A 26,350-nucleotide genomic window follows, 5' to 3' on the forward strand; every position below is an offset into this window, starting at 1 on the left:
TAAGGGACTGTCCCGCCAAATAAGGGATGCTTGACAGCTATGCAGTGGACTATTTACAGGAACAGAACACGGATCTTTTGCTAGCTCTCTCTGACACGACTCACAACTCCTACACTGACACACAGAACTCTGAACACTGAACTAACACATTCCAGTTAGTAGGCCATTAATTATCACTCCCTTGAGAGTTTGACCAATCAGGGAGTTGTCTCCATGCCTCTGTTATCACCAGGCAGACTTACTCCCTCAGATTGCCTTCTGGCTGTCTGCCAAACCTTAATTGACTCTGTGTGAGTAGCTGCACGTACACAGTTTCCCAACAACAGAAGGCGACGCAACCAACTTTCTTTTCTGTCTGCAGAAAGCTCAGAGCCAGCTGAAGTTGCCCATCGTCCCATCTCTCCAGCGGCTGCTGATTTATCGTTGGGCTCATCAAGCCCTCGCTACCCCCGCCGACCACCCGCTGCTCCCGCTCATCTGGCAGAAATTCTTCCTCCTCTACCTCCACCGCCCGGGGCCACAATATGGGTGAATTCACATCTGGAGGGCTTTTATTTAATTATCGTTATTTATTTCATTTCCGTCTCGCTTCCCCACCAGGCGTCTTGAAATGATTTACCCTGTAAATGACATAAGATAGAGGAACCGGCTAAAAACAATTGCGCACGAAGAAACAATTTTAGGAAACAACTGCAAATATAAAGGCAGTTTAAAGTGACAGCATGACATCAATTCAGATCCCAGGCAGATCCCAGCTGGGATGAATGTTTTAGGAGGCTCATTGAAAGGGGAACACATTTTGCTTTTTGGTTCTACGGGTTGCTCTGCATGCAAAAGGCCTTTGGCCGCCTGTTAAATCCCTGGCAACATCCCCATGTGAAAGGGTTCAGTTAGAGCAGGTGATAAAGAAAGGCAGCCTTCAGCCTGAGACCCTGGAGAGCTTCTGCCAGTCAGAGCAAACAACACTGGAGGTAGACATGCAAATAGTCAAACCAGTAAAAGGCAGGTTTTTTATGTTTGTGTATTGGGAACGAACAGGTGGCAGCTCAGGAATCCTGGTTAAAACTGAAATTTCTCTTTACCAAGACACACGAACCTGACTCTCTCCTGATGTACTTGGGCTCCCGGCTCCCACCAGCCTGAGCCAGCATAGCCAAATATATTTAGAAACACGTATTAAGTTTTAATTAGAGAGCCAGCGTGGTGTAGTGGTTAAGAGCGGTGGACTCGTAATCTGGGGAACCGGGTTCGCTTCCCCGCTCCTCCACATGCAGCTGCTGGGTGACCTTGGGCTAGTCACACTTCTCTGAAGTCTCTCAGCCCCACTCACCTCACAGAGTGTTTGTTGTGGGGGAGGAAGGGAAAGGAGAATGTTAGCCGCTTTGAGACTCCTTAGGGTAGTGATAAAGCGGGATATCAAATCCAAGTCCAAACTCTTTTGTTTGGGTATTTCTTTTAAAAAATTGCAGAAATTGGACAAATTTAACAAAATAACTCATCCAACTGGAAGTAGACTGATTTGTCCATTGCTAAGTTTCATTATAAAGAAACGTGAGTAGCGCTGTGGGTTAAACCACAGAGCCTAGGACTTGCCAATCAGAAGGTTGGCGGTTCGAATCCCCGCGACGGGGTGAGCTCCTGTTGCTCGGTCCCTGATCCTGCCAACCTAGCAGTTCAAAAGCACGTCAAAGTACAAGTAGATAAATAGGTACCACTCCGGTGGGAAGGTAAACGGCGTTTCCATGCGCTGCTCTGGTTCGCCAGAAATGGCTTAGTCATGCTGGCCACATGACCTGGAAGCTGTACGCCGGCTCCCTTGGCCAATAAAGCGAGATGAGCGCTTCAACCCCAGAGTCGTCCGCGACTGGACCTAATGGTCAGGGGTCCCTTTACCTTTAAGTTTCATTATGACCACCTTAATCTCTTTTTCTTCAAAAGGGAAAAGGTCTACATAGCGCTTTTCTATGTGTTGGTTGTAAATGAGAAAGATTCTTCTTTTTAAGGTTACCTGTAGATGGATGCATTGGGAAAAGGTTCTTCCAGAGTCCCGCTCACCTGGGCTTATTAAGCGACCTGAAGCATCGCCTGATCGAGGCTGCAGACTTCCACCACTCAGCCAGCAAAGCCCTCAGGCTGGAGAACCCGGCAGGGGGCAGCGAAAGCTTAGCAGAGAAAGGAGGTGGCAAGAAGGTCTACCTGACCTCCCCTGAACTGCACAAGGAGCTCGTCAGGTAATCATATATCTCCTTGTTCTGAAGCAGAACCTGGGGTGCTGTTTTTCTGGAGCATCTCCTTATGTCTACAGTCACAGTTCACCCATCCCTTGTCTCTCCTGGTCTGCCCAGCAGAGAACCTTAAGGTCCATGAATAACCATAGTTTAGAGGTCCCCGGCCCTAAGGAAGTCAGACTATCCTCCACCAGGGCCAGGGCTTTTTCAGTGATGGCCCCGACCTGGTGGAATGCTCTGTCCCATGAGACTAGGGCCCATCAGGATTTAATCTCCTTCCATTGGGCCTGTAAGACAGAGCTATTCCGCCTGGCCTTTAATTTGAATTCAGCCTATCTTTTATTTCCCTTCCCTCCCCCTCCCCTTTTATGAAGATCACCCACTCTGAGACCCCACAGCTAATTCTCCCCTGGCCTCCTCGCTGGCCCAAGTAGGACTAATTCAGCCAGCTAGCCCTGGGGATTATCTTTTTGATTTTTGATTTTTATTGTTATTCATATTTTTATACTGCATTTTATGCTGCTTTTATAATTAAGTGTTTTAAATTTGTTGTTAGCCACTCTGAGCACAGTTTTTGAACCGGGGAGGGCAGGGTAATAATAATAATAATAATAATAATAATAATAATAATAATAATAATAATTATAATAATTAGAGTATCCCTGCCTCAGGGATGGGCCTTAGATGCACGGTCTCCATGCATTCTAGTTCCGGAGAACCCTTTTTCAACGACCTGACTCCCTCAGACTCCCCTCTATGTGCTGCAAAGGAGTCTGGGAAATGTTCTAGGGTGGGGAACCCTTTTTAGCTCTGCTTGAGGGCAGTCTCCTGGAGGCCACAGGTCTTTGCCAAAGCAAATGGAGCAGTGTGTGTGAATGTTACCTTTGTACACACCCCTCTCTGACTGTCATCCAGGCATTGGCAAAGTCCAAGGACATGTTCTGGGCAAGCAAGAACTTCTGAAGGTTGCAGCTTGGAAGGGTGTGTGGCCTGTGGGGTGTGGGGGAGATAATAATATTTTTTTTAGTATTTATACCCTGCCTGGCTGGAGATGATGATGATGATGATGATGATAACTATTTTATTATTTAGGCCCCCTGGCTAGGTTTCTCCTAGGTTTTCTTTCTTTTTTAAATAAATTTTTAATTAGTTTTTCAGCATATCATTTTCAAAAGCAATTAAGCATACTTCTATATCTTATACAGTTTTTTTACTTCCATCAATCACATCTGAAAATTTTCCAATCTATTCACTTAATTTACATTTCTTATTTTCGCTATTATGTTTACATCTCATAACTAATATCTCTCTCCTTTCTCCTCTTTGCAATATTTCATATATTCCTCCTTACAAAACTTCCTGTAGTCCTACTAGCGTGTTGATTACGGCTGCTCTTCAAATAATTCGTATGTTTCTTCCAATCTTCTGTTAATCTCTGGTCCCGCAGGTTTCAAATCCTTCCTTGTGATTTTATCCAATTCTGCGTAGTCCGTTAATTTTGTCTGCCGTTCTTCTTTCGTCGGGATTTCTTCTTGCTTCCTCTGCTTGTTATGCCTTTCAGGCTTTTCAACACGTTTGTTTTGTGGCTGGAAGAAGAGAGCTTTCAGAAGGGAGACACGTACATCCCCTCCTTACCAAAGCAATATGATGCCCACAGGCTCGCGAAGATCATGCAGAACCAGCAGGTAATGTGCAGGGTCAAAGGTGAGGTTGCTATAACTGTCCCCCCCCCCCCATACACCTCCAACTTAACAATTTACTTCGCGGGTTGCCTTTCCCTGGAAAATCCGTTAACCCCCAACACTTCATTCTTCTTGGACTCTGGCAGAAACCTGCCTGTTCCAGAAGACTTCAGCTTATTGATCTCTTCGTGATTTTTAATATATGTGATGTTTCTAGCGGATGCATTTTAATGTAGTGTATCTTTTTCATGTACTGTAAGCCAGCCTTCACTTACCAGGTGCCCTCTATTTTTTTTTTAAAAAAATAATTTTTACTGAATGGTTTTATGTTACAAAAAACATTACAACCATACTGCCACTAAATATAATTGAGAAATAAAAATGACATACATCAGTATTTAGTTTATTTGTTATTTACCGTCTTATTTCCTCCCAAACATTCCATACAAAACACACATATGTATACACACACACACACACACATGATAATAATGCAAGTAAATATTTCCCCCCCCTTTTATCTTACAAAATCTTTTCTTCAATTTTGACTTCCTGTCAAGTCCCTTCGCATATGTTTTATCTTAACCAGGTGCCCTCTAGAGGACTGCAACCCTCAGATGTTGGCTGGGGCTGATGGGATTTGTAGTCCAAGCACCTGGGACAAAAGTGTGGAAGGAGTTTTAAGGACTTTAGAAATTGCCCAGTCCCAGGGTGTGTGTGTATGTGTAGACTCTGTAGCAACAGGAAAAATAAAGATCTGCCTTGCTTTTGCCGGATCCTGCCTCCGTCCATTCCTTCTCTGATCTGTAATGGACTTAAGGGTACCCCTGCCCGTACGGGCCAGTCTTGACAGACTCTAGGGTTGTGCGCTCATCTCACTCAAGAGGCCAAGGGCCAGCGCTGTCCGAAGACACTTCCGGGTCAAGTGGCCAGCGTGACAAGCTGCATCTGGCGAGCCAGGGCAGCACACGGAAACGCCGTTTACCTTCCCGCTAGTAAGCGGTCCCTATTTATTTACTTGCACCCGGGAGTGCTTTCAAACTGCTAGGTTGGCAGGCACTGGGACAGAACAACAGGAGCGCACCCTGCCGCGGGGATTCGAACCGCCAACCTTTCGATCGGCAAGCCCTAGGCACTGAGGCTTTAACCCACAGCGCCACCCACGTCCCTGTAATGGACTTAGGTGACACTGTAAAAGCCAACCCCAATTTCTTCTATAACATTCCCAAGTGCTTTTTGGACTTGGGTGGCTTTAGAGAGCTGTTTGGATGATGTCCAAATAGGCAATTCTGTCAGAGGTATGTGTGCCGCATGTGTCCCTCATGAGCGCGGCCTTTAGGATCTTGTTTGAAGTGGTAACAGCAGCTTCATGGATCAAAGTGGCTCTCCTCCACGTGCTTCCTCTAATGGTTCTCTCCAGTAATTTTTCTATGGGTCTTTAACCTAGTTCCCATAAGGTAACAATAAAGGTAAAGGGACCCCTGACCATTAGGTCCAGTCGTGGCCGACTCGGGGGTTGCGGCGCTCATCTCGCTTTATTGGCCAAGGGAGCCGGCGTACAGCTTCCGGGTCATGTGGCCAGCATGACTAAGCCACTTCTGGCAAACCAGAGCAGCGCACGGAAACACTGTTTACCTTCCTGCCGGAGTGGTACCTATTTATCTATTGCATCTTGATGTGCTTTCAAGCTGCTAGGTTGGCAGGAGCAGGGACCCAGCAACGGGAGCTCACCCTGTCGCGGGGATTCGAACCACCGACCTTCTGATCGGCAAGCCCTAGGCTCAGTGGTTTAACCCACAGCGCCACCCGTGTCCCCACATGTCTATTACATATGGGGTTCTCAGGAAGCCCAGCTTCGTTCTCAAAACTTCATTCTTTCTTTGGGGAGGAAACCTCAACCCACTGGGCAGGTTATTGGAGGGAACCCCCATTAGGGAAGAGCTTCATGAAAGCCACGCCCCTTTGGGGAGAGGTTGGAATTGCATTCCTCATGGTGGGGTTGAGCTTATGAGAAACCACAAGAGACCATGAGATGGACACCAGTGGGATGTGCTCTGTTGCTCTGTTTCTCTTCTCTACCCATATCTGATGCCCCTGCCGCTGTGATGTAAAAGAGACTGGGAGCGTTCCCTTCCACGGCCATCCATATTTGCCCACCTGTGTTTCTTTTCTCTTGTCCCGTCGTAGGATTTGTGGATAGAGTTTGTGGACACTGAGCGCGTTCAGCACGAATTCCAGGAAGTGCTGGACTCTTGGTTCCAAGTCAAGGTAGAATCGCATGCAGCCTCAAGTACTTTGTCTTCACAGACGGACTTCACAGACCCTCTGCTAGGTAAGCAACGCTCACAGTGCTTAGAAGCACAACAACAAGACATCTGTGCTCTAACTGAGACTTTTGCTTGCAGTATTTAATGGTGCAGCTGTTTTGGATTGTAAATAGAGAAAAGGCATTTGTAACTTCAGTTTCCTTAGTAATTGCAGCAGTGATTATATTTGTATACTCCTACTTTTTGGTGGAAAAGTAAAAACCCACTTAGATTAAAATGCTCCCAAGAACTTTTGTTCCTTAAGTAGGTCTTCCTGATAAACTTATGCTGAGCCTACAATTCCGATTTGGCAATCCCTATAATCTGTTTCTGCATAACTATACGAGTGTTTTTAGTGCAGTGCACTCTTGCATTTTAAATTTTTTTAAAAAAATTGCTCAGAATAGTGAGTAGACGAACCTCTCATCATAATGGGAGACTGCTGAAAGAAATTATCTTCATGTTGTTTCCACTTTGATATTCTTATTGATATTCTTACATTAATCTTGCTTTCAGAGTAGAGTAGGGTAGGATAGGTGGGGGGGTTATTATTTTGCTGTTTTGTTTTACTTATTTACATGTTTTTATCCTGTGTTTTATTCTGTGAACTGCCCAAAGTTCTTGTGTTGAAGGGTGCTATGAATGAACGAATGAATGAATGAATTAAATCAATAAATACATTCATTCATTCCTGAGAAGAGTGAATAGAATCATCTAAATCTCCTTGCTTGATAATTGGCTAAAAGTTCTGCAAGTTTAGTCTGCACAGGTCTTCTGAGTTGTAGCCCATAAAGTTCTACTCAAGGTTTGCCCATTGAAGTTAATGGATGCTGGTTAGTCATGCCCATTAATTTTAACAGGTCCATTCTGAGCAGAACGAAAATGGGATGGAGCCCCATGTTTGGAAATTGGCAGTCATAGGAAGAGGCTGACTTTCACAAGCTTAGTACCAGGCAGAGGGCCTTTTTGGTAGTGAAATGCCATCCCATCAGGTGTTAAGGAGATGAGTGATTATATAACATTTAGGACACATCTGAAGGCAGCCCTGTATAGGGAAGCTTTTTAAGGTTAAATGTTTTATTATGTTTTTATATACGCTGGAAGCTGCCCAGAGTGGCCAGTCAGATGGGCAGAGTACAAGTAATAAATTGTTGTTGTTGTTGTTGTTATACCTGCAAGCTCATAAGTGGTCATCCCCTCTTAGGTGGTGACCATTCAGAGTAGTCAAAGCAAACCAAACTCAGACCACAGTTTGATATCCAGGTTTGTCAGATAACCTGCTCAGTAGAATTAAAGAGTAACCGGGGGAGCCAGGAGGCACTGGTGGGGAATCCAGTTGATCCCGCGTTGTAAAGTGTGGTGTTTCCGTTTTGCAGAGGGGCAGAAATGAATGGCATTGTAAGAGCGGTAGAGGCCTTCTTGAAGGTGTGGAACGATTTCTCAGTGCAAATTTTGCTTTCCACCTGTTGCTGATCAACCAGAAAGCGGTGTGACTGGTGAACGCTTCACATGCCTCTTCTCTTTCAGCCAAAGAGAGAATCATCAGCAGCTTAAAGAAGTACGACGTCCCCCAGCCCCCTCTCCCCCTTCAGCCGATGAAAGCTCCTGTGCCTGCTATTTCTCCCGCCAGCCTGGTGAATCAGAGAGAAGCCAAAGAGCTGGTTCGCTCCAACCTCAGCATCCTGCAGCACCGTGCCAAGTGAGACACAGGCTTCCTTGTCGTTCTCTTTGTGCATCTCTCCCCTGTGTTGTGTTGAGCCCCTTTAAATGTAGCCCAGCCTCCAGGCTGCCTCCTCCCTCTCTTCCTTGGGCAAAAAAAATGAGAGGTACGAATAGAAGATGGGTGACACCTGGCTTGAGAGCAGTACATGTGAAAAGGATCTAGGAGTCTTGGTTGACCACAAACTTGACATGAGCCAACAGTGTGACGCGGCAGCTAAAAAAGCCAATGCCATTCTGGGCTGCATCAATAGGAGTATAGCATCTAGATCAAGGGAAGTAATAGTGCCACTCTATTCTGCTCTGGTCAGACCTCACCTGGAGTACTGTGTCCAGTTCTGGGCACCACAGTTCAAGAAGGACACTGACAAACTGGAACGCGTCCAGAGGAGGGCAACCAAAATGGTCCAAGGCCTGGAAACGATGCCTTATGAGGAACGGCTAAGGGAGCTGGGCATGTTTAGCCTGGAGAAGAGGAGGTTAAGGGGTGATATGATAGCCATGTTCAAATATATAAAAGGATGTCACCTCGAGGAGGGAGAAAGGTTGTTTTCTGCTGCTCCAGAGAAGCGGACACGGAGCAATGGATCCAAACTACAAGAAAGAAGATTCCACCTAAACATTAGGAAGAACTTCCTGACAGTAAGAGCTGTTCAACAGTGGAATTTGCTGCCAAGGAGTGTGGTGGAGTCTCCTTCTTTGGAGGTCTTTAAGCAGAGGCTTGACAACCATATGTCAGGAGTGCTCTGATGGTGTTTCCTGCTTGGCAGGGGGTTGGACTCGATGGCCCTTGTGGTCTCTTCCAACTCTATGATTCTATGATTCCTTTGGACAGGGAGAAACCCTGCCGCAGGCCTGTGTTAGGCGCTCTGGGTGCTGCATGCAAACCTTTGGGGGCATCACTTTCCCCTCTTCTTTCTTACGTGCAGTATCCACGGCTAGAAAAAGAATCCCGTGTGCCTAAACGTTTGAGGAGAGCTCTGTTATTATTACTATTTTGGTTAATGTATGGGTTGTTAATTTTTCAGGTCTGCGGCGCTCCGAGAGTCCCAGCAAGTTGCTTTCAACAGCGAGATCCTGGACACGCTGCCAAAACTTTACAGCAACAGAGAAGAGCAAGTTACTCACCATCTGGAGTGTCGGGGCAGCTCTGGGAAAAGTTGCCAGGGAGCAGCTCTTGTGACAATCCAGGTTGGGACAGACACCTCTCCCTTCTACAGTTTGAGGGCCTCGGCCAGCCCCACGCCCTCATTTCTAAGCGCTATGGGGTGGGTTGTTGAATACAGGGGTTGGACACAGAGGGATGGTGGGAGGAACCAGTTGGGGAACCCCCAAGGGACTGGTCCAGCATCACCCAGTAATAATAATAGCAGTAGTAATGATAATAATAATAATAATAATAATAATTATATATATATATATATATACATATATATATATTTGCTTTCGTAGATTTTCACGGGTACAGGAATGCAGGTTTTGGTGTCCTCGGGTGTCTTCCCGTGTAAAAGTTGGGGTGTCTAGGCGACGTTTCGACGAGGTCTCACTCGTCATCTTCAGGCTGGTGCTTTCGGCTTCTTGTTACTGGAACAGAGCAGGATCTCAGTGTTTGAGTTCCTATAAATACTGTTGAGGAGGTGTGGTGTATAGCCTCCAATGTTCTGGGCAGAGAGGAGGTTCCCAGGCTAGTGTGCCTTTTCTTCTTTTGTTCCTTAATTACTTGAGGGATATCTTGAGTGATTTCTTGAGTGATTTCCTGAATCCCACTTAGGTGGGTCATTAGGTGTGGATTAGTTGCTAAAGCCTTCGTGTCTTGAACTCTTGAACTTTGTGAAGAGTTTTTCTGAGAAGATGGCTGTACTGCACTTGGTTGTGCTCTGGCTTGGCTTCGTGTATAGGGGCGAGCTGTGGTTTTGTGGCCTGTGCCAGCCAGATCTGTGTAGGGATTGCAGGGGGGTGCAGCATCCGGAGGTGCCACCCTGGTTTGGCTACTGGATGGTGTCTGTAATTTATCTGTGGAGAGGGTCTGGGTTTGGGTCTGGTGTGGTTGATTGGTGATGGCGTTCTGTGTGCCTCTGGATCTGGTGTCAGATTTTGTGGGGAGGGCTAATTTCCAGATGTCTGGCAAGCGGGATGTGTCGTCACGCTTGTTCATGTTGTGAGGGTGTTTCTCTATCTCGATGGCTTCCATGATTATTCTCTTGTGGTGATGTTCCATGTTAAAGAGCAATTTGGAATCTGCAAAATTAATTTCGTGTCCTGTTTCTTTCATGTGTTGGAAAAGAGAGGAAGTTTTTTCTTCTTTTTTGACGGCATTCTTGTGTTCTGCGATACGTGCATTTATTCGTCTGTTTGTTTGTCCAATGTACGTGGCTGGGCAGACTTTGCAGGGTATTTCATATTTCAAGTGCAGTACAGCCATCTTCTCAGAAAAACTCTTCACAAAGTTCAAGAGTTCAAGACACGAAGGCTTTAGCAACTAATCCACACCTAATGACCCACCTAAGTGGGATTCAGGAAATCACTCAAGAAATCACTCAAGATATCCCTCAAGTAATTAAGGAACAAAAGAAGAAAAGGCACACTAGCCTGGGAACCTCCTCTCTGCCCAGAACATTGGAGGCTATACACCACACCTCCTCAACAGTATTTATAGGAACTCAAACACTGAGATCCTGCTCTGTTCCAGTAACAAGAAGCCGAAAGCACCAGCCTGAAGATGACGAGTGAGACCTCGTCGAAACGTCGCCTAGACACCCCAACTTTTACACGGGAAGACACCCGAGGACACCAAAACCTGCATATATATATATATATATACACAGTGGTGCCCCGCAAGACAAATGCCTCGGAAGACGAAAAACCCGCTAGACGAAAGGGTTTTTCATTTTCTGAGGTGCTTCGCAAGACGGATTTTTCAAAGGGCTTGCTTTGCTAGACGAAACAGCCCTGCCTCTCCTGTCATGGCGACGGTCGCACGCTCGCTTCCCCGCTCCTCCGGCTCCCTCCCACATTCCGGCCGACCTTCCGGCTGCCTCGCGCCGCTGCCCACCGCTCTCCACGCTCCCCTCGGGAGCCGTTGCCGACAGCAGCCAGCGTTGCAGTCGGAGTCGCGTTCCTGAGCCCCGCCGCCCTCCAGCAGCCACGTCGCGTGGTGTCCACAAGGCGCGGGTGAGTCCAAGGACCGGCTGCGACAGCTGCCCTGCTTCTCCCCACCCCTCCCCGCCGTGGTGCTTCGCAAGACGAAAAAACTCGCTCTACGAAAAAACTCGCAGAACGAATTAATTTTGTCTTGCGAGGCACCACTGTACACACATACATACATACATACATACATACATATACATTCACACACACACACACACACACACACACATATATATATATATTACCCGCCCATCTGGCTGGGCTTCCCCAGCCGCTCTGGGCAGCTTCCAACAAAATATTAAAATACAGTAATGCACCAAACATTAAAAGCTTCCCTAAACAGGACTGCCTTCAGATATCTTCTAAAAGTCTGGCAGTTGTTTTTCCCTTGACATCTGGTGGGAGGGCATTCCACAGGGCGGGTGCCACTACCGAGAAGGCCCTCTGCCTGGTTCCCTGTAACTTGGCTTCTCGCAGTGAGGGAACCACCAGAAGGCCCTCGGCGCTGGACCTCTGTGTCAGGGCAGAACGATGGGGGTGGAGACGCTCCTTCATATATACTGGACTGTTTAGGGCTTTAAAGGTCAGCACCAACCCTTTGAATTGTGCTTGGAAACGTACTGGGAGCCAGTAAGCTTCATGGGTGAGTTTGGGAGTTGAAATCTGGTCTCCCAAGTCCCAGTCCAACACTCTGATCCCCACAACACACACATGAACACACTTTCTTCCTTATGCCTATGGATACTAGACACTTGCTCTAAAAATTCCAGGGGGAGTTTCTGTGTCAAGAGTCTGGGCTTCTGTGATGCTGCAGGCCTTGTATGGGCCCTGCTGTAACTATCTGTTCCCTCTTTAAGTTTGAAGGGAAGCACAAAAACGAAGCCATCAGTCAGCAGCTTCATGCTCTGAAGAAAGAAGTGAAGCAGCTGCAAGCAGAGGCCTCTCAGCCCCCTTCTCTGAGTGTGGTGGAAGCCGCTGTGCATATGGAAAACTTTATAACGTAAGTTGCTGGGGCATATCTCTCTCTCTCTCTCTCTCTCTCTCTCTCTCTCTCTCTCTCTCTCGGGTCATGCTTCTCTGGTCCTGATGATGTCCAGTGCTGGAAACTTCAGGCATACAACTGGAATCTAGCTCAAAATCTGTTTGGTGGGATAAAGCAAAATACAGTGGTAACCTCGGTTTACATACGCTTCAGGTTACAGATTCCGCTAATCCAGAAATAGTACCTTGGGTTAAGAACTTTGCTGCAGGATGAGAACAGAAATTGCGTGGCGGCAGCAGCGGGAGGCCCCATTAGCTAAAGTGGTACCTCAGGTTAAGAACAGTTTCAGGTTAAGAATGGACCTCCGGAACGAATTAAGTATGTAGCCAGAGGTACCACTGTATCTTTGTGCATCAGGCTGTGGGCAGAGCCCAAAGGACTCTATGCAAGGTTCTGTTCTGGTTCTGGTTCTTTGTAGCCTCTCCTCATTCATATCACAGCCCCTTCCAATGTATTCTAAAAGGCCGCTTTTAATGTATCCCAAACGTAGATGAAAACGTCCTTCATCTTGAGAACCATCATGCAAAATTTTATTATGACATTTTAAGAGATGTCTGATCATGCAAAGAGCTTCCCAGAATGGGTAGCAGGTTGAATGGCTGCAGTGTGGCTTCCTGCAAAATACGTTTCCTAATTTGGTTTTGCACAGAGCTTTGATAAATATCTACAAGCTTCAGTCTACGCCCGGGATTCACAGAGTCGGGATCGACTTGTTCTTTGCTGTGGTGGGATTTGTCTGTGACGAAACACAACGGCATCCGCCTACGAGGCAGTTCTTCACCTCCTGCATTGAGATCCTTGGCCAAGTAAGCTGGTCTTGCCTAGAATTCATTTTTGCTTGTTGTAAATGTTTTCTTTGTCACGGACGCTTTTGGCTTAACTTACACCTCCTTACCACCTTCTTGATGACATCCATGCAGCCGTGAAATTAAACCTCATAAATAAGTTAGAAGTGAGGTTCTTCACCACTTTCCTTTCTTAAAAAATAGCTTTCATTAAGTTTTTCTAATTTACATTTCAAGATAATCATTTAGACTTCCCTTCTTCTCTTTCCATGGTTCATTTTGCATACCATACATCCCTGCATATTTTACATGAACTAAACCATTCAGTAATCCATTGTTACACCATCAAAACTCGTTTACACTGTTGAATTTATCTTAATGCTACCAGTGTTTTTAAATGTACAGTGGTGCCTTGCAAGAAGAAAAGAATCCGTTCCACGAGTCTCTTCGTCTTGCGGTTTTTTTCGTCTTACGAAGCAAGCCCATTAGTGGATTAGCACTATTAGCGCTTTAGCGGCTATTAGCAGCTATTAAAGTCTTAAGGGATTAGCGGATTAGTTGCTAAAAGGCTATTAGCGGCTATTAAAGGCTTAAGGGATTAGCGGATTAGCTGCTAAAAGGCTATTAGCGGCTATTAAAGGCTTAAGGGATTAGCGGATTAGCTGCTAAAAGGCTATTAGCGGCTTAGATCAGATGTTAAGCGGCTTAGCGATCAGCTGTTAAGCGGCTTAGCGAACAGCTGTTAAGCGGCTTAGGGGCTTGGGAAAAAGGGGGGGAGGGGAAAAAAACCCCAGGAATTGCAAGGCATTTTCATCTTGCGAAGCAAGCCCATAGCAAATTCGTCCTGCGAAGCACCTCCAAAATGGAAAACCCTTTCGTCTAGCGGGTTTTCCGTCTTGCGAGGCATTTGTCTTGCGGGGCACCACTGTACACAACTTTCACCCAAATAATCAGTAAACATTTCCCATATTCTTCTTGTTCTCTTTTTCTATATGTTAAATCTGCAAGCTGCGCGTTTTCCATCAATTTAAGTTGCCATTCTTTGGTTGGGACCTCGCTCGGTTTCCGTTCACTTTTCTAAGGCCCGTTAATAGGCCTTGTCTAAGGCCCTTGTGTAAAATTGTCTTTGGTCCTCGCTTAAGTGCAGGTATATCTATTAACAGAGACTTGAACTGAAGACTGATGCTTTGTAGTCCAAGTATAGACGAGCTGTGGCAAAGCCAAGCAGAATACGGAAGGGTCTTGCTGTGCTGTGTCTTTGCTGAACAAACCCCTAGATCTAAGTCTCTTTCCAGGTGTTCATCTCCGGAACCAAATCGGAATGCAAGCCGGTGCTGCAAACAATCCTGAAGAATCGGAGGCTCTGCACCCTCCTGTCTCCTTACTTCACTCCTGTTGCCTCCCCAGGAGAATTTGTCAGCTTGTATGAGAAAGTTGTGTCTTTCCTTGGCGACGACAACAGTGATGTCATTTTCATGCTGCTCACAAAGGCAAGAGGCTCTCAAAGGTCTCCTTTTTATGACCTGGAAAGTTGATTTTGCATGGATTCAGTGGCATAGTGTGGGGGGTGCAGGGGGGGCCGGCCGCACCGGGCGCAACATCTGGGGGTTAGGGTTAGGGGGCGCAAATCCACAGGTTGGGGGGCGCAAATTACTTGCCTTGCCCCGGGTGCTGACAACCCACGCTACGCCACTGCATGGATTTCGCTTTTTGAAGTGTTTGTTGTGGGTGCACAGAGGGTGGAAGAACGTTAATGCAGGTGCAGCCAAGCTAGACAATCTTACTGAAATGTACTCCTTTAACCTGTGGTTTGGAGGCTTACTGTGCTAAGACATTCCAGCATAGCAATACAAAGCGAATGTCCAGCTTCTTCCAGGCTAGTGTAGATGGAACGTCCCACACTCTTAATCAGTGGCCTGATTCCCCATTACACTAAACTATGGCTTGTTTAGCTTATCTGTGGTTTGCTTGAACACCTGAATGACGGTTTGCTATTTCGAACTAGCTATGGTTTGCTTGTGGCCCACAAACCAGAATATTAGAATTACAAATCTCAGCTTGTGTGAGCCATAGTTTCTCGTTATGTCCAAACACGCTACCCTGGGAGTAACTCTAGTTTGATTTGTTGCCCATCTCCAGGTGCTTGCCTGGCTTCAGAGACCCAAGGCAAGAGCAGTGAGTAAATGAAACCAACAGTAGGCAAAACAAGCCATGGTTTCTTTGCTCGTCTGCAAGGCTGCCCCTGGTTTGTTCAATAAACCATGGTTTGAACAAGCCGTGGCTTACTGTTTGGGGCATACCTAGCTAGCATTAAGAAATCCAGAATGCATGCTCTCATCCTCGCTCCTTGGATTGTGAAGTTCTTTTTTTTGTATCCCTAATCATTGTTATGGGACGCGGGTGGCGCTGTGGGTAAAACCTCAGCGCCTAGGATTTGCCGATCGCATGGTCGGCGGTTCGAATCCCCGCGGCGGACTGAGCTCCCGTCATTCGGTCCCAGCTCCTGCCCACCTAGCAGTTCGAAAGCACCCTTAAGTGCAAGTAGATAAATAGGTACCACTTTATAGCGGGAAGGTAAACGGCGTTTCTGTGTACTGCTCTGGTGCTGGTTCGCCAGAGCAGCTTCGTCACGCTGGCCACGTGACCCGGAACTGTCTGCGGACAGCGCTGGCTCCCGGCCTCTAGAGTGAGATGAGCGCACAACCCTAGAGTCTGTCAAGACTGGCCCGTACGGGCAGGGGTACCTTTACCTTTACCTTTAATCATTGTTAACTTATGTTTTGAACATAAGGAGAAGAGAGGGAAACTGGAATTGAATAAATATTCAGGGTCTCCCAACTTGTTTTATGCCTCTGATCAGCAACAGTTTGGCTGCAGCGGCCCTCTCTCACACGTTCATTTTGAAGGGGCAGACAGATTCCTATTTATTACTTCTTTGCCTGAAGGTTGCCCTTCAGGCGCTGGAGAACTATGCTCACTACTTCCTTTGAGAGCCAGTGTGGTGTAGTGGTTAAGAGCGGTAGTTTCATAATCTGGGGAACCGGGTTTGCGTCTCCGCTCCTCCACATGCAGCTGCTGGGTGACTTGGGCCAGTCACGCTTCTTTGAAGTCTCTCAGCCTCACTCACTTCACAGAGTGTTTGTTGTGGGGGAGGAAGGGAAAGGAGAATGTTAGCCGCTTTGAGACTCCTTAAAGGGAGTGAAAGGCAGGATATCAAATCCAAACTCTTCTTCTTCTTCTTTCTCAGCTCTCCCAGTCCCCCCCCAGCTCCATCCTCAAAGCTCTTTGTGCAAATGCTTGTGGCGATCACACAGGGTCCCCAGACGTTTCACTGTCTATTGATCCCTGTGCCACCACTTTATTTCTCGCTGCCACCACCCAGGCCCGACCTGGGACACTACCGAGTCCAGTCAGGGTTAAATTGAAACATAAACTTCTGCTTATTTATTGCAGTTTAACAAGCGTGTGGTTTCATAAGCAGTATCAGTCAATTACATTCATGGGCTACCTATCCAGACCTATAACTTCCTCTACCTGCTCTCACTCACTAAACCACCTCTCAGATATTTACTTGTCTGCCTAGCCCCCAACTGTTCCTGACTCAGCCTATTTCACTAAACTAATTCAACCTACCCACAGACTCTATCCCAGTTCACTCCCACTCCAACCAACCACCCAACTCCCAACAAACTCCCCTCTTCGCCCTTCCCAGAGCTGGTTTTATAGTCCCTCTGACTCCGGTGCTCCTGACTGGGCAACCTGTTTAATTATTTCTCTTCCAGCACTCTCTCATATGTTAACGTCACAATGCTCTTCCTCCTTTTCCTCTTCCAGTTTGACCTCCCTCAGTGGCTGCACAGCTCAAAGCCCCCGCTCTCTGAGCGGACCAGACTTCTGGAGTCCATCCACTTGGCGCTCAAAGCCTGTGGCCTGGAGCCCGAGGAAGATCTTCTGATGCCTTTTTCGATCTTCTGCAAGCACTGGACTTGCCTTCTCCAGTACCAGTTCCCCGACCACTACAGCAGCTACCTGCGGCTGCTCATGGAAAGTAAGTACCTGGTGGGGAACTACCTGAGAGTTTGCCAGCTGGCCGAATTCGTCCATCAGTTCAAAACAGCTGAATTGCACCGCTTCCACTGAAATTTGGTCCCACCTTTTGTGTGGGTGTGTCTGCATGTGTGGGATAGGTAGAAGGCCCTCTGCCCTGAAACACTTCATACCCTGCAAGAGAGCCAGTGTGGTGTAGTGGTTAAGAGCGGTAGTCTCGTAATCTGGGGAACCGGGTTTGCGTCTCCGCTCCTCCACCTGCAGCTGCTGGGTGACCTTGGGCCAGTCACACTTCTCTGAAGTCTCTCAGCCCCACTCACCTCACAGAGTGTTTGTTGTGGGGGAGGAAGGGAAAGGAGAATGTTAGCCGCTTTGAGACTCCTTTGGGTAGTGATAAAGCGGGATATCAAATCCAAACTCTTCTTCTTCTTCTTCTGCAAGGAGAAAAAGCAGATTTCTGTGGCCTGTATAGATGCACGCTAATCATACGCAAACAAAGAGGTGCTGCTCAGCTTTCTTACATTTTATGTCTTATTTTTTGCGATTGTTCCTTAGAAAAAGAAGACAACGGAAGTTAAGATGCTTTAGACTTTTCTTGGTCTCTTGTGGACCTTCTGCGAAATACATAGCATTATAGATTGTAGAGTTAGAAGGGACCACAAGGGTCATCTAGTCCAACCCCCTGCAATGCAGGAATCTTTCTGCCTGAACCCAGGACCCTGAGATTTGTGAGCCTCATGCTCTGCCGAGTGAACTATCCTCCACACTGGTTAGCTTATACTAAGCCCCACCTAATGCAGCGACGGGCACCTTTCTGGCTTGGCGGGCCACCCCTGTGGGCCAATGTTGAAGTGGGACAAACCGCCTTTCAACCATCTTACATCCTTAATAGTTCTTAGCACATGGCTGGTAGTCAGGGACATGGGATCTGTAGTGTGTGGGGACTTTGCCAGCCCTGCACTTGGCATTTCAACAATCAGAGGACTGGCGAAGCTGTTTTCGGCAGCAGTTGGCCTTGTCCTTGAGCCTCAGCCCCCTGGAGAACTTGGCCGCACAGCCGATCTGGCAGGGTAAAACTGGCCGCCTGCGGCCTGTGAGTTTAACCCTGCTTTCAGAAGGGATCGCCTTCACAGCTGATCCAACTTTGTCTCTGCTTTCCCACCCCTTATGTCAAATATAAGGATGGGCGTGAGACAGGTTGGGTGTGTTTTGAGCGAAATGGCTTCATGGGCCAAATTGGGAGGTGGGCCACATTTGACCTGAGGGCCGGCAGTTCCCGACTCCTCCTCTACTGTGATTTCTGGTTATTGGCACCTGTTACTTGGACAATCTGCTCTGGGCCCGCCCCCTCAGGTTCCTCGGATCAGCTCCTGAGCCCTGACTGCTGGAAGGTGTCCCTGAAAGCCTTGGGCTGCGGCTCTGCGGCAGCGAAGAAAGATGCCGAGAAGGAGAACGCTGGCGAGAACATCGCGCTGCAAACTTCCGTGCAGCTGTTTCTGTCCGCAGATCAGGTGGGCGGCTGGTGTAGCGTTGCGATGTGATCTCGCGAACAAGGGGAAGGGCTGTAGCTCAATAGCGGAGCATCGTTCTTTCATGCAGGAAGGATACAGTTTGAGGTTTCATGGGCGCCAGGGAATGTCCCCCAAAACACCATTTAGCCCATGGGTACCATGCTGCTGGGACGCAGGTGGCGCTGTGGGTTGAACCACAGAGCCTAGGACTTGCCAATCAGAAGGTCGGCGGTTCGAATCCCCACGACAGGGTGAGCTTCTGTTGCTCGGTCCCTGCTCCTGCTCCTGCCAATCTAGCAGTCCGAAAGCACGTCAAAGTGCAAGTAGATAAATAGGTACCACTCTGGCGGGAAGGTACCAGCATTTCCGTGCGCTGCTCTGGTTCGCCAGAAGCGGCTTAGTCATGCTGGCCACATGACCCGGAAGCTGGCTCCCTCGGCCAATAAAGTGAGATGAATACCGCAACCCCAGAGTCGGCCACGACTGGACCTAATGGTCAGGGGTCCCTTTACCTTTACCATTCTGGTAACTTCAAGCTTAAAGCACAGGCACTACATGTCTGTGATTAAGTAGGAAGGAGGGTATTTAAAAGCATCTGCGTGTAGCAAGGCTTCAATGACCTCTGTCCTTGTTCTGTCAAGGCAAATGCTATTTAGCCGCTGGAAATTTAATGTCCCGCTATCTCTTCTTTTGGAAGGTAGATACAGAAAGATTCTGGATCTGTCCATGTAAGAGTAGTCACATAAAAACAGTGAGCCGTGTTCTGTTTCCTTGTATATTTTATTCAGATTCCAGAGCCTCTCTCATAGCGCCCCTTGTATGATAAGTGCTAGGGAGGACAGAGGAATGCTATTTAAATTACCTCTTGTCTGTCCAGAATTCGTACGTCACTAGAAATATAGCTAGATTTTGTGCAATAGCCGTAAGTCAAAGAAAGCAAAAGAATACATAGCTGCATAAATCATCATAAACAGCTTCGGTTCTTAGTTAAATCTCTTACTCTTTTAAACTTTTACAGCATTTTATTCTCTCTGGACGCATATTTCAAGTACATTCCATTAGTATATTGATTGTTAAATCCCATATCAATCGTTTTTATTGCTTACGTAGAGAATTATGCAGGAATTCTGGTTTAATATGCTGGCTGTTTGCCGTAATAAACATTCATCGGTTGATATTTAGCTGCTAGATGGAACTCTGGTGTGTGGCAGCCTCAGGCAGTTTCTTATTTCCTTGAGTGACGCTGTTACGATGCATCATCTAAGACAGAGCTAGGCAGGTGGCAGGTTGGGATCTGCTGATAAATCTCAGGGTCGCCTACAGGAGGCAGTCCAAAGTTTCCCATAATCCACTGGCGGCAAAGTAAAGTGGCAGGCTCTCCATCTGGGATGGCGAGCCATGACCTGCTTTGTACATCTTCCCAGGCCTCAGAGCTTTCTTCCTCTGCAGGTCATGGAGACGATTGACTGGCTTTCCGACTACTTCCTCAAGCTGCGCTTGTCTTCGCAAGACTTCCGGAGCTTTGGCCTGTTCTCCAAGTGGGCTCCCTACATAGACGAAGTGACCTGCTTCGCGGAGTATCTTGTCAACCGCCTGGTGGACTCAGAAGTTGCCAACTTGGCACGAGAGCCAGTCGGCAGCGGCAGGACTCTGGAAGGTAACATACAGGCAAGAGTGTAAGGAAAACTGGCACGCCTGTCCTGAGGTCCCTGTGTTTTGGGAGGCTGGCATCATGCCACGTAGGGTGACTGCCGCCATTGTGGCTTCCTCCCTTTTTGCTCTTCTCTCCCCCCCCCCCCCGGTTGAAAATGTGTTTTGCTATCTCCTGGTTTCTCAGCTTACTGTTTTGCTGGCTTCCGAGAGGTCACTGGTGTAGGAATGATTGCTGGGTGCGGAGCACACTCCCCAGAGGAGGGCAACCAAAATGGTCAAAGGCCTGGAAACGATGCCTTATGAGGAACAGCTAAGGGAGCTGGGCATGTTTAGCCTGGAGAAGAGGACGTTAAGGGGTGATATGATAGCCATGTTCAAATATATAAAAGGATGTCACATGGAGGAGGGAGAAAGGTTGTTTTCTGCTGCTCCAGAGAAGCGGACACGGAGCAATGGATCCAAACTACAAGAAAGAAGATTCCACCTAAACATTAGGAAGAACTTCCGGACAGTAAGAGCTGTTCGACAGTGGAATTTGCTGCCAAGGAGTGTGGTGGAGTCTCCTTCTTTGGAGGTCTTTAAGCAGAGGCTTGACAACCATATGTCAGGAGTGCTCTGATGGGGTTTCCTGCTTGGCAGGGGGTTGGACTCGATGGCCCTTGTGGTCTCTTCCAGCTCTATGATTCTATGATTCTATGTGTGACCTTGGGGTGTGGGGCACACTCCGCCTCACAGATAAAGCCACAGCTGTCTGAACATCTTGCCCTCTGTCTAACCTTTTGCGGTCTCAGTAGTCTGCGGTGTCCTGTCTGGGACCTTTGTCTCTGAGACCTTTGTCTCCTTCGTCATACATTGTGCAAGAGGAAAATGACGCGGTAGAAACAGGTGCCAAAATAACTTTGTACCACCCCGCAATCTCGGGACTGGAGGATGTGTAAAGGTCACAGCCCAAAATGTATCTGCCTGGGTTTGCGTATTGTGTCAATAAAAGGAGCCTCCACAGAGCTGGCCGGCAGCTTGCTTGCAGCTCACCTGTGCGCAGCTCACCTGCATTACCAATTCCTGCCTCGTGTCCTTCACTTCACACTGGCATTTCACACTCCCCTGTGTACAGTCGTACCTTGAATCCTGAACGCCTTGTGAGTCAAACGTTTTGGCTCCCAAACGCCGCAAACCCAGAAGCGAGTGTTCCGGTTTGTGGACGTTCTTTGGAACCAGAACGGCCGACGCGTCTTGCGATTGAGCGCAGGAAGTTCCTGCAGCCAATCGGAAGCCGCGCCTTGGTAGTCAAACATTTTCGGAAGTCGAACGGACTTCTGGAACGGATTCCGTTCTACAATCAAAGTACGACTGTACTTGTTTTTGCATTGTAATGACTATCAACTTGCTTTAATTAAAATCATAGAATCATAGAGTTGGAAGAGACCACAAGGGCCATCGAGTCCAACCCCCTGCCAAGCAGGAAACACCATCAGAGCACTCCTGACATATGGTTGTCAAGCCTCTGCTTAAAGACCTCCAAAGAAGGAAACTCCACCACACTCCTTGGCAGCAAATTCCACTGTCGAACGGCTCTTACTGTCAGGAAGTTCTTCCTAATGTTTAGGTGGAATCTTCTTTCTTGTAGTTTGGATCCATTGCTCCGTGTCCGCTTCTCTGGAGCAGCAGGAAACAACCTTTCTCCCTCCTCTATGTGACATCCTTTTATATATTTGAACATGGCTATCATATCACCCCTTAACCTCCTCTTCTCCAGGCTAAACATGCCCAGCTCCCTTAGCCGTTCCTCATAAGGCATCGCTTCCAGGCCTTTGACCATTTTGGTTGCCCTCCTCTGGACACGTTCCAAAAGAAGCAGCATCAGCTGAAATTTGGGCTAACGTAGATGTTAGATGTTTGTGCTGTGAAAATACCTCATTGCTGAGTTGCACATTTGTTTTTTCCCCTCCTTCCCAGTGCTCCGCTCTTTGCATTTGGTCATCACCAGACTCTTTAGGCCTTGGATCTTGGTTTTGGAGAGAGAAGATGCCAGGTGAGCAGGGAGCCGAAGGGAAGAAACATCCCATGTGTCTGTGAAAGGGCATTTGTGTGATTCTGTTTGCGATGATCAGTCAGCTCCTCGTTTATTTCTTTTTTTTTGGGGGGGGGAAGCTTTACAGTGGTACCTCGGGTTAAGTACTTAATTCGTTCCAGAGATCCATTCTTCTTCTTTTTTAAAGATATTTATTGAAATTTCAACATGTTACAAAAATAAGAAAAAAAAGTAAAAAGAAAAAGAAAATACAAAAATTAAAGCAATTAAAAACAAATCAGTCTTTCCATATCTTGTCTTTCATTTGCTTGTTTCCCTGACCTCCTCACACCTCCCTCTCTTGTATTCCAGTTCAGTTAGTTAATTCAGCAAATCCTTTCCCTCTTTGATTTTATCTTAATCTTTTATCTTAATATATTATAGCTTTAGATTACCACCTGTTAACAGTCCGTTTTTACATATTCCTTTGTAACATTGCTGCTAAAAAAACCACTTAACTTCAATCCAACATCATTCTAACATTCCCAGAGGTCCATTCTTAACCTGAAACTGTTCTTAACCTGAGGTACCACTTTAGCTAATGGGGCCTCCTGCTGCCGCCGCGCCGCCAGAGCACGATTTCTGTTCTTAACCTGAAGCACTATTTCTGGGTTAGCGGTGTCTGTAACCTGAAGCGTATGTAACCTGAAGCGTATGTAACCCGAGGTACCGAGGTACCACTATATTGAATTTTAATAAGGATGAGCAAGTTATAGAAAAAAGGAAAGGACTCCTTGGCTGGCTTTGAATTGATAATAATTGATAATTATTGATAATAATCAGCTAAATAGTTTGAGGATCTCTACAACTGTGTAACATGCAAAAAACAGCATTTTTAGAGAAATCAAAGACTGGAACTGAGGGAAGTCGGGGGGTGGGGGTGGGTGGGTTTTGTGGGGGGAGGGAGTGGGAGGGAAGGAAAATGGGGGAAAATAAAGATGATATGTTTCTTTTTTTATTAATAAATGTTTTATTAGATTTTCCATAAAAAAAACATTTTTACAAAATTATACATCCATTTTTAACTTAAACCCTTTTTTTCAGAACTTCCCTCAGCTTGTCTGATAATTTTCCATTTATTTTTTATCCTCGCCTCACATTTCCCAATATTATATTGCACTCAAATACTCTTAATCACATCATATTTTTTAAACAATATTTCTAACAGTAATTTCACAGAGCTTCTTGAAAGCCAACGGACGTTATTTGCTCATCACAGAAATTTTTGATATACTCTGTAAATTTCTTCCAGTCCTCGGAGAATCTCTGGTCATGTTGGTTCCTAATTCTCCCCGTCAATCTGTCCATTTCTGCGTATTCCATATCAGGATGATATGTTTCTGGATAATATGTTTGTTTTAATTTTGAATAAAAAAAAGTTTTTAAAAAACTGCAAAAAAAGAAAAAGGAAAAAGGAAAGGAAAGAAAAATGGTCTTTAATTTTTTTTAAAATAAACACTAAGCTGTCACAATTGCCAATAAGGAAAACAAGAGGATACAGCTGTGTGATTTACTAAATCAATAATGAAACATGCCTGGAGGAAAATGATGTATAGTTGATACAATTCTATGACTCCAATTACAAAAGGTTCCATGGTCTAAATTAAAAGAATTTCAAGTGTTTATTAAGAGATTTTTAAAAATAACCTTGGATTGTACTCTGGAGCCAGAAACTTTGGTCCCTGGACTCTCTTTGCTTATTGATATGCATGTATGTTTTTATCTACAAGCTCTGTTAAGAATACAGTCGTACCTTGGTTTTCAAACAGCTTAGTTCTCAAACATTTTGGCTCCTGAACACTGCAAATACGGAAGTGACTGTTCCGGTTTGCGAACCATTTTTGGAAGCCTAACGTCCGACGCTGCTTCCATGGCTTCCGATTGGCTGCAGGTAGCTTCCTGCAGCCAATCAGAAGCCACGCTTTGGTTTCTGAACATTTTGGAAGTCGAGCGGACTTCTGGAATGGATTCCATTCGACTTCCAAGGTACGACTGTACTGTATATTTACTTAATGAGCGTGCTTCCTCTTAAATACTGGGTATTTCTCTTTTTTGCATCTCCTGTGCTACACTGGGATAGATGGCCCCCAATGGTCTGAATTGGCACAAGGCAATTTTATAACCTTATATTGGTTGACCTCTTGAAATTGTGATAGGGCGCCAGGAAGCAGGTGGAGGGTAGTGGCTCTGGTCTAAAATCTCTCTTACCTCTCTCCCTCTCCCCGCTACTTCTTCTTTAATCAAGCAAACAGACCTGTTACCCCTGGCTGGAGAGCGACACACCTGTGGCTTCAAATATGGTGCAGTTATACGCACACAGCATAGGAGTTCTGCACGAAAACTTTAAAGGTAGGCGAAAGTCCATCCTGGCAGCCATTAAATATATCCTTTAATATTCATGCCCGCCATGAATGTCTCCCTTCCTTAGCCTTTTTCTGAATTGCACATTATTTGTGTGTGGTTTTCGTTCCCACTTGTGCTATCCATGCTGCCAGGACGGTGTTCATCCACCCAATTTCTCCCAACAGGCGAGGCTTATTTATTATTATTATTATTATGGAGAAGAAACTTCTTAGTTGCTTGCCATCCGAAGGTCTCCAAACAACATAACAGCAACACACACACACAACACATAAGAGAAGGCAAAATAAAGTAGGGATCATCCATCTTTTTCTATTTTTTTTAATTATTAATACTTTTCAGATTTATACATTTCACTGAATTTACAATCATTTTGACATTTAACTTGACTTCCTTCCCCCACTTTCTGAGGTTCCTTAAATTTTTAATATTTTCTGCATATCCAAAATAGCTGAACGTGTTCATTTATTAATCTTCTTTAAATATAAACTCTTATGAAACTGCAGGCTATTACAGTAACCCTGCCAGTGCTTTTATCTGTTTACAATTTATCTGTAGACATTCAATAAACCATTTCCGTTCTTTTATAAAAAGTTTGTTAACATGATTTCTCCTTCTTCCGGTAAGTTTTGCCATTGCTGCATATTCCATAAGTTTTTATATCCATTCTTCCTTTGCTGGGACTTCTTCTCCTTTCCATTTTTGGGCAAGTCACATTCTAGCCTCTGTAGCAGCATACATGAATAATTTTGTATACGTTTTAGGTAGTCCTGTCCCTATAATTCCCAAGAGAAAAGCTTCTGGGGTTTTTTAAGCGAACACTACTTTAAACATTCTTTTCATTTCATTATATATCATTTCCCAGTAAGCCTTAACCTTACTATAAGACCACTTCATATGATAAAAGAACAACAACGAGAAGGCTGTTAGAATTCCTGCTCCGTGATTGCAGTCATGGGATTGTTGTCTTTCACATGACGGTGTATGTTTTGACTCCACAGAGTGGGAAGTGACGGAGACAAGATGTTTGTGTTACTGTTTTCTGTGAAGTGGGACTATTGTCCTTTGTCCTTTCTCTTTGCTGTCTGATGCTAGAGAGAGAGGGAGCCATGTTGCAGTGCTCCATGTGTGTTTATATGTAAATAAAGTAGATTAGCCAAAATGCTGAGTTGCTGAGGTCTGTCACACAAACTGCGAAGACTCTGCAGATCCCTAAGTGTGCCAATGTCTGTTGGCATTGGTCGCTGTGATGTTCGGGCAGAAGAAAGCTTTTGAAGCCCCCGAACGATCGACCAGGAGGGAGAGAACATGCCAGTCGGGTATGTGTCTCTGCCAGGGTCCTACTCGAGTGTAGGCTGAGCTCCTGACAAAGGCTACCTCATCTGATTCTATGGGACATCTTGTGGGCTTCCTATAGGCAAGTGGTTGGCAGGAACCTGGGCTAAATTTGCCATTTCCATTTTCCAGAGAAACTGCTGCCAAGCCACCACGGGCCACTTTGGCTCCACCTGATGCACTATTGTGAGACCTGCACGGCCCCCAAAATGCCAGAGCACATTCTCTACACGTTCCACGCCAAGTTTGGCCGCCTTCCCTGGAGGGAGATGCATCCGGACCGGCAACTCATGGAAGAATTCTTTAAGGTAAGAGGCAGGTGCTTTGGGTAGAGAACCATAGCGAGGGAGGGGGAACAGGGAAGGATCATAGAATCATAGAATAGAATAGAATCATAGAATCATAGAGTTGGAAGAGACCACAAGGGCCATCGAGTCCAACCCCCTGTCAAGCAGGAAACACC

General features: G+C 46.2%; 1 protein-coding gene across 1 annotated transcript in view; it reads left to right on the forward strand.

The window, feature by feature from the left end:
• EPG5 (ectopic P-granules 5 autophagy tethering factor) overlaps positions 1-26,350 on the forward strand; it is a 94,712-nt gene that overhangs the window by 45,690 nt on the left and 22,672 nt on the right. The window contains exons 22-36 of the mRNA XM_083402591.1: positions 362-528; positions 2,004-2,231; positions 3,790-3,913; positions 6,098-6,242; positions 7,744-7,915; positions 8,964-9,126; positions 11,940-12,082; positions 12,774-12,930; positions 14,205-14,399; positions 16,744-16,957; positions 18,310-18,467; positions 19,917-20,124; positions 22,077-22,152; positions 24,437-24,540; positions 26,020-26,195. Of these exons, the coding sequence (XP_083258717.1) occupies positions 362-528; positions 2,004-2,231; positions 3,790-3,913; positions 6,098-6,242; positions 7,744-7,915; positions 8,964-9,126; positions 11,940-12,082; positions 12,774-12,930; positions 14,205-14,399; positions 16,744-16,957; positions 18,310-18,467; positions 19,917-20,124; positions 22,077-22,152; positions 24,437-24,540; positions 26,020-26,195 (2,430 nt within the window). The remainder of the gene's footprint in view (positions 1-361; positions 529-2,003; positions 2,232-3,789; positions 3,914-6,097; positions 6,243-7,743; positions 7,916-8,963; positions 9,127-11,939; positions 12,083-12,773; positions 12,931-14,204; positions 14,400-16,743; positions 16,958-18,309; positions 18,468-19,916; positions 20,125-22,076; positions 22,153-24,436; positions 24,541-26,019; positions 26,196-26,350) is intronic.

This window comes from Podarcis tiliguerta (assembly GCF_965153285.1).
Source record: "Podarcis tiliguerta genome assembly, chromosome: 11".
NCBI lineage: Eukaryota > Metazoa > Chordata > Lepidosauria > Squamata > Lacertidae > Podarcis > Podarcis tiliguerta.